General features: G+C 64.9%; 1 protein-coding gene across 1 annotated transcript in view; it reads right to left on the bottom strand.

The window, feature by feature from the left end:
- Positions 1 to 6: 6 nt before the first annotated feature.
- Positions 7 to 7,729, bottom strand: part of LOC112111412 (transmembrane protein 56-like) — a 7,991-nt gene continuing 268 nt past the window's right edge. The window contains exons 2-6 of the mRNA XM_026660675.2: positions 7,311 to 7,400; positions 6,377 to 6,435; positions 5,445 to 5,539; positions 2,406 to 2,479; positions 7 to 1,985 (exon numbers count right to left, since the gene is read on the bottom strand). Coding sequence (XP_026516460.1) covers positions 1,679 to 1,985; positions 2,406 to 2,479; positions 5,445 to 5,539; positions 6,377 to 6,435; positions 7,311 to 7,400 — 625 coding nt within the window. The 3' untranslated portion in view covers positions 7 to 1,678. The remainder of the gene's footprint in view (positions 1,986 to 2,405; positions 2,480 to 5,444; positions 5,540 to 6,376; positions 6,436 to 7,310; positions 7,401 to 7,729) is intronic.

Below are 7,729 nucleotides of genomic sequence, written 5' to 3'. Positions count from 1 at the left end.
CCCCCATTGTGCCGGGGGCTGCCCAGACCCAGAATGAAATACAGTCCCTGCCCCAACAAGCTCACAATCTAAACAAAGGGCGAGAGGGGAAACTGAGGCACAGAATGGGCAGTGACTTGTGCAGAGTCACCCAGCCGGCCACCGGCAGAGCTGGGCACAGACCGCAGGTGTCCTGAGTCCCAGCCCAGTGGCCTGTCCCCTGACACCCCCAATGCGGGTCCCGCCCCTCCCCTGACAGACAGACACTGGAGGCAAACGTGGCCGGAGCCCAGCCTGGTTTGAGGGTGAGCTGGGCGCTCGTCCCCCTGGCCCAGAGTGTGTGTGGGGGGGTTGGGGTTAATAAATTAGTATCGAGGGGGGAGGGTTAATTCCTCACTAGGGCAGAAATGTCAGTTATGAAACAAGGAACCGAGAAGGCGTTTGAGATTCTCCACTGGAAATCGTCCGAAAACCCCGATCTCGGCGCCGACCGGAGCGAGACCTGCTGTGGGAGGCTACTTCAGAGTGTCACTGGGAGCGTGCAAATGCCTAGAGGCCCAGGCCGAGATCAAGGGGCGCTGTACGGGCCTGGCCGAGATCGGGGGCCCCCGGCCGTGCTGGGAGCTGCCCAGGCTGAGATCGGGGCCCCCCCGGCCGTGCCGGGCGCTGCACAGATACAGAGTGAGGGACAGGCTTGCCCCGAAAAGCTCCCAGTCTGAAGAGAGAAGGCACAGATGAAGGGGCATTGTCCCCCTTTAACAGACAGGGAAACTGAGGCACAGAGGCAGGGCCTAGAGCCCGGTTCTCTGGGGCCCCAGCCCAAGGGGGTAGGTTTAGCTGGGGGCTGACCTGTGGTAGAGACACCCCTGCTGGGGCCCGGGTGCCCTCCCAGCTCCCCCCACCACAGCAGGATCAGCCCCAGGGCGCTGCCCCGTCCTGTTGGGCAGGGGGCCAGGGCTTTATGGACGGGGGGTGCTATGGGTCAGGAGGCGTCTGGGAGGGAGGGGCCAGGGTCAGACTGCAGGATCCTGGGGCACGGGGGTGTCCTCAAAAGCTACGTATAACCCTTGGCCCTTGGGGGTTCAGTGCACGTGGGCCCCGCCCCCCCCAACTTTCCAGCCCAGTAGTGTGGGGCTCCTCCTGCTTTTTGCACGAGTGGGAGGGGGTGCGGGGGCCTGGGGAAGCCGTTCAAGAGGCTGCAACGTGGCCCTACCATGGCTCCCCGCTCTGCCCCTGCCCCATGGGACCCCCCACCCGGCAGGAGCCTCTGCGCCCCTTATGCATGGACACGCAGGCCCCCCCAAAGACACCCTTAGCTGGGGGTTGGGCAGCCTTAGCCCTCTGTGAGGGGCACTGCCAGCCCCACAGACGGGCCCCCACCGAGCTCCCAGCCAGGGGCGTGGGCCAGTCCAGACGTCCCAAGTGTTCAGTGCCAGTCCCGGTGCCTCATGGATTTCCTGGGTGCCTGGGGCATATGCCAGTCTGTGATCTCCATGAATTTCCTAGGTGCCCGCAGGGCACGTGCCAGTCCAGATGCCCCTGGTGCTCAGTGGGGGCCAGTCCGGGTGCCTGGCGGCACGTGCTAGGCCAGGGTATTTCTGTTGCTGTGGGCTCTGATGGGAACTAGAGTGGATCTTCCATCTCTGCCGGGAGTTTAGGGGCCCCCCGGCCGTGCCTCCTGGGGAAGTCCAGCTCCCGCTTAGTCGCTGTGGCTGCAGGCCGCCTTGCGCTCCTGGGGCCGGCAGAAGGCCCGGTAGAAGCCCCGGACGATCTTGTACATCCAGATCAGGTTGAGGACCTCCAGGGCTAGGCTGGGCACGATCCAGGCCACCTGCACGGCGAGCCCCAGGCGGGCGTACTCGGGCGTGCCGTACCAGGCCAGCACGCGGGCGTAGTAGCTGGGGATGACGGCGATGCGTACCAGGAAGAAGACCACGGTCATGGCCAGGCCGTTGGCCAGGACGAACCAGGAGGAACGGGGCTGCCCCACGGTGTCAAAGAACCACCTGGGCCACGACAAAGGAGCGCGGTCACTTTAAACAGCCCCAGGCCCCGCCCCCTCCAGCTCCTGGTGTCACATGATCACATCAGCGCTCTCATTAAGCAGGAGGGGTAACTGACGCTGCCTGAGTTTGCAGAGAGCCTGAGCCAATTGCCCAGCCCGGGTGGGGGGTGGAAGCTGCCCTGATGCAAGTCACAGCGGTGTTAACTCCGAGCCCCACTGATCTAGGGTCACTGCCTGTCCTACCCTTCAGCCCGCCTCCCCACACCGTCTGCATCCCAGCATCCTCTGGGGTAGCGGCACCATCCCCATCCCCCAGCGCCTCGGGAAAATTTGAATCCATGTCCCACTGGGATGCTCAGGCACCTTAGAGCCCCCCAGCTCCAGCCCCTGCCCAGACCCCCTCCCCCGGCCCCCGACTCACCGCAGGTTGACGAATGGAGTGGAGAGCTCGGACAGGAGGCGGAAGTTGGCGAAATAGGGTAGCACCCCTCGGCTCTGGGGGAGAGAGAGGCCGTTAATCCCCTGCCCCAAGGGGCTCGTGGGGGGGGGGACATCCCCCCCACACAGAGGGAAGGGGACGGATCCTCCACCCCAGGCCTGCTCGGGGACCACCCCAGAGACGGGGGGTGGGGGGGAGCCAGCAGGAAGAAAGGGAGGAAAAGAGCATAGCGGGGGGCAGGGTCCGCTGGACTCACAGACCCCAAGGCAGAGTCATTTCCCTGAGGACCTAGACCCATGAGCAGAGTCCACACCCCCCCCCCCCCCCCCCCCCCCCCCCCCCCCCCCCGCCCCCGCCCCCGCCGCAGCCCTGCCAGTGCCCCTCACTCCCGACCCGCAGCCCCCTGCTAGCCCAGCCCTGGGATCCCGCCCCCCAGCCCTGCCAGTGCCCCTCAGTCCCAAACCCCAGACCCTTGCTAGCCCAGCTCTGGGATTCTGCCCCCCACCCCAGCCCTGCTAGTGCCCTTCAGTCCCGACTCGCAGCCCCATAACCCCAGCCCTGGGTCTCCCCTACCCAGCTCTGTGAATGGCTCCCAATCTCAACCTGCCCCACCCCTGTTCAAAGAGCTGTCCAAATATTTAGGCCAGGCTCCCTCTGGGTGTCCGCCCCCGCTGGTGGGGCTGTGTCTGACAGCTGTGGGGGGCTCAGCTGTGATCCCCTGGGGAGCTCAGTACCAGGGTCGCACCAGGGAGGGCCGGTTGTTTGGTAAGGAGTCACAAATGTTGAGATGTTCCCATGGCCGGGGCGCAGCGCAGGGGGCAGAGCGGGGTGAGAGACGCCAGCTGGGGCTGGGTCCTGACTCTTTCCGCTGGCTAAGTTCTGAGGGGCCGACGGCCCCACAAACAGGGGAGACTGACCCAGACGAAAACACGGCACAAGTGAATAGCCCAGTTCACAGGCCTGGCCGATGCTAACAGGGCTGCCAAGCAGGGGCGTCACTTGCTATGAGGAGGGGGGGCAGTTGCCCCCCCACACCTTGGTTTGCCCCCCTGACTTTTCATAGGTCCCTACGATCCTACCCAAGACGCTGCAGGCTGGAATACAGTCCCCTGTATTCTATGTGCTGCCACAGCTTGGTCCCCAGCGCCCCCTGTTTCTGAGCCGACGCCCCAGCTCCCAGAGTTGGGTGAGAGTCGGTTTCAATCCCCAGCTCCTGGAGTCCCGGGAGAATCCAGCTCTCGCAGCAAAGGCAAAGCAGCGTTCTGGCCCGCGTGGGGGCCGAGATATCAGCGGGGTGGATAAAGCTGCCAGCGCCAGGGGAAGCCGGCTACGGCTGCAACCCCCCCCGGTTCATAAGGCGAACCCCAAATACCGGTAGAAAGTCCCGATTCGGAAGCCAACGAGGCTCCTCCCCAGTGATCTGGGACCGGCTAGGGATGGCAGCGCTGGGCTGAGCAGACCGGGGGGAAGGGCCGTTAACCCTTCGGGGCGTCGCATGATCCCTTAGTGGGGGAGCGGATCCCCCCCCTGCAGGGTTCTTTCCCCTTCCCCAGGGGCAGCTGGTGCCGGCACCTGTCAGAGCTGGGGGGGCAGTGGGTCGGGACCCGGGGGCTGGGCAGTCCTAGGGTAAGAGGCAGCTTTCTTCCCCAGGACTCGGGCGCCCCAAGGCAGGGGCTGGATGGAGCTGGGAGCTCAGAAATTATCGTTCTGTGTCTGTGCAGCGCCCAGCACAACGGGGTCCCTGCCATGACCAGGGCACCTAGGTGCTACCGTAATACACCGAATAAATGTACACTGCCTACCAGCCTGTGACCAGGGTGCCTAGGTGCTACCGTAATACACAATATCAGGTCACTGACACCCACCTAAGGCTTTTTGGACGGAGATTTTCAAAAGCAGCCCTTGGTTTCTGGGTGACCAGCCTGAGCTGCCTGAAGGGGGGGTTTCCGGGCAGTGCTCGGCCCAGGACGTTCCATGGCTCTCGGCTGCCGGAGCCTCCTTCCTGGCCCGGGGAGCTTTGGTGCTAACAAGCAGCTGGGGCTGCACAGGCAAGCAGCCCCCTGGCGAGTCGCTGGCTACCAAGGGAAGCCGCCTGGGGGTGTGTGTGGGAAAGGCTCAACTGTCTCCCAGCACAGCCCTGCAGCCACAGTGGGTGCGCAGTTCAGCCGCCATCACCGTGGCATCTGGGCACCTCACCATAGTTGGTGTATTTAGCCTCACGATGCCCCTGGCGGGGGCGTGTGTGCGTGTGTGCAGGGCTATTATACAAAGGGGAAACTGAGGCACCGAGCAGCTACACAACTGGCCCAGGGTCACACAGGCTGTCTGTGGCCATCCTTCCTCCCTGGTCCAGCCCTCGCCATCTGCCCCGGGTGCCCCCTCCCCGAGCCGCACACAAAGGGGGGAGTCCAGGGCCCGGCGGGGCTCCTCTCAAGGGGCCGCGCTCTCTGCCTTGAGCTAATCTCTTGGGCAGGAGGTGGGTGAAATTCTCCAGCCTGTGCCACACAGGAGGTCAGACTAGATCTAAGGTTCCCTCCTGGTGTTAAACCCTCTGAGATGAGCCCCTCCCTGCTGCAGAACAGGGACCGGGCCCATCTACCCTGGTATCCCGTCTCCAGCAGCGGCCAGTCCCCTTCGAACCCAGCTCTCGTGAATCCCAGTCCCTTACCCCCAAACCCAGCCCAGGCTCCCGGAGGCAGGTGATTTTAGCTCCTCTGTTCTGGCTGCGTTCCCGCCCCGCCAGGCCTGGGGAGGGGGGACGCCAGCTGGCGAACGGGGGCTGAAATCGGAGCTCTGACTTGAAACGGGGGTGGGGAGTGGATTCTAGCTGGGTTTAAAGGGGGGGATTGAAGCTGAACTTGGAGCCTGGATGGAGCCAGCCGCTGCCCTCGGCGTGGGGGCAAAGGAAGTAGCGGGGGGGTGTGTGTGTGTGCAGGGGAAGCACAGAGGGAGCAGAGATCTGGGGGGCAGGGACAGGGGAGGGAGCCTGCCCCAGAGCGGCCGGCCGGGCCTGGCACTGACCAGCACGTAGCCGTAGGCGTACAGCGCCACCAAGTGGTGGCAAATGAACAGGGAGTCGCCCAGCGTCTTCCAGTAGCGCAGGAGCAGCAGCAAATCTGGAATTGGAACACAGAGCGAGGGGTTTTAATGGGGGGAGGGGGCAAGGGGGGACAGGTCAGTGTGCTGGGGCGCCGGGGAGGGGGGGGCGCTGGGTCAGGCTGAGCAATGGGGAAATGCACAAACACACACACGCCCTGCAACACACACACAGCCGCCCCTCCCCACTCTCCCCACATCCCCCCTCCCGCACGCCTGGCACCTCCCGCCCCGTCCCTCGGAGCGGGGCCCATAGCCGGTGGGCGTCCCCTGGCTGGAGTCTGCCCTTTGGGGCCCTACAAACCATTCACTGCCTGGGAGACCCGCCCCCGGGGCTGGGCACCCGGATTTCTCCTGGAGCTTCCATCTATCCCTGGGATCCTCAGCTTTGGGGGGGGGGCAAACAGCTCCCACTTGGGTGGGGTTTCAGGGTCCAGCCCCCCTGATTGCCCAGCTGCCCCACTGCAGCTCTCTGCTTCAGCCCCAAAGCCTAGCCCTGCTGGGCAGCCCCCCAGGCCCATGGCCCCAGCAGTTGGCGGCTCCTTTTACTCTAGAAGGAAATAGGGGGAGCAGACAGCAAATGTGAAAAATCGGGACGGGGGTGGGGGGTAATAGGAGCCTATATAAGAAAAAGACCCAAAAATCGGGACTGTTCCTTTAAAATTGGGACATCTGGTCACCCTAGAAGGAAAAAGCCACCCAAATTGTAAGAAGTTTCCCCGTTTTTTTAGGTTTTTAGATAATTTTGTGTCTGAAATCCCAGTTTTGGGGTCCCCCCAGGTCAGGGAGGCCAAGGAGCTGGGGGTCGCAGTCCCCAGGCCGGCCAGCAGGGGCAGCGCGGTGCCCCCAGTGTTTACCGTAGAGCAGGTAGCCGCAGGTGATGGCCACGTTGAGTTTCACCAGGTAAGGGTCCCCCCTGGAAGCACAAGGAGTCAGGGGATGAGGGGCTGGCATGGGATGGGGTGGGGGGGTTAGTATTGGGTGGGAGGGTGATCACGGGGCCAGCTCCCCCCTTCAGATGCTCAGTCCCCCCAGACCCTGGGCCCCAGATCCTCCTCGCATGCAACTCCCATGCCCGGGCACCATGCCAGCCCCCGGGCTCCGCTCCCCAATGCAAGTGGTTGTGCCCAGCCGCACCGCGCAGCCCCCTCTGCCCAGCCGATGCCAGCTGCACGGGCGGCTCTGGCTCCTGGCAGCCAGGGAACAAGGGGGCCATTCTTCCCAGGCACAAAACAGCCTTTTATCACCTCTGCCACCATGTGACCTCGGGCCCACGGGACCCCCCTCTCACCCCGCCCCCCCCCGGCCCAGGGCTGGCACCTTCCAACCAGCTGTGAGAGACAGGGCTTGGGAAAGGGACCAGGGCAATTCTGCCCCCCCCCCCCCAATTCCGAGCATGGGCTGCAGCCAGCTACAGAATTGTGTGTGGGGGGTGGGGGAGAAGCCCAGGGCTGGGAGTGCAGGGGGCTGTGGGTTGGGAGTGAGGGGCACCGGGGGAGCTGTGGGGTAGGGAGCAGGAGGCACCGGGGGAGCTGTGCGGCGGGGAGCAGGGGGCTGCGGGTTGGGGGTGAGGGGCACTGGGGGAGCTGTGGGGTGGGGAGCAGGGGGCTGTGGGTCGGGAATGAGTGAGGGGCACAGGGGGAGCTATGGGGCGGGGAGCAGGGGGCACCGGGGAGCTGTGGGGTGGGGAGCAGGGGGCTGTGGGTCGGGAGGGAGGGGCGCCAGGGGGGCGGGGGGGGGGGGGGGCGGGGGGCTGTGGGTCAGGGAGTGTAGGGCACCGGGGGAGCTCACCAGATGGGGTTGGCGTTAATGGCTCCATCGAAGAAGAGGATGTAGAGGCAGAAGAGGCCGACGATGAGCGCGTGCAGAGTGGAGACACACCTGAGGGGGACATGCAGAGGGGTCAGCCTCCCCCGGGGGGATCACACACACCTCAGCCCCCCCCCCCCCCGGATCACACACAGCTCAGCCCCGGCACCTCCCCATGTCCCTCTGGCCCCACCACGTTGGTTGCTCCGAGCGCCCAGCCCCCGTGTCAGACAATGGCTCCTTTCAGGACATCAGACGCCTCACGCGCCAGGATGTTCTCAGGCTAAGCTCACCAGGAACGTCCGGACGGCTCCCGCTGGGGGCTGGGCCTAGTGGTTAGACGTTGGGGGGCCTGGAGCCAGGACTCCTGGGTTCTCTCCCTGGCTCTGGGAGGGGAGCGG

The sequence above is a fragment of the Terrapene carolina genome, unplaced genomic scaffold (assembly GCF_002925995.2).
Source record: "Terrapene carolina triunguis isolate 2854851 unplaced genomic scaffold, T_m_triunguis-2.0 Scaffold833, whole genome shotgun sequence".
NCBI classification, from domain to species: Eukaryota; Metazoa; Chordata; order Testudines; family Emydidae; genus Terrapene; species Terrapene triunguis.
This window is presented reverse-complemented; position numbering and strand designations above follow the sequence as displayed.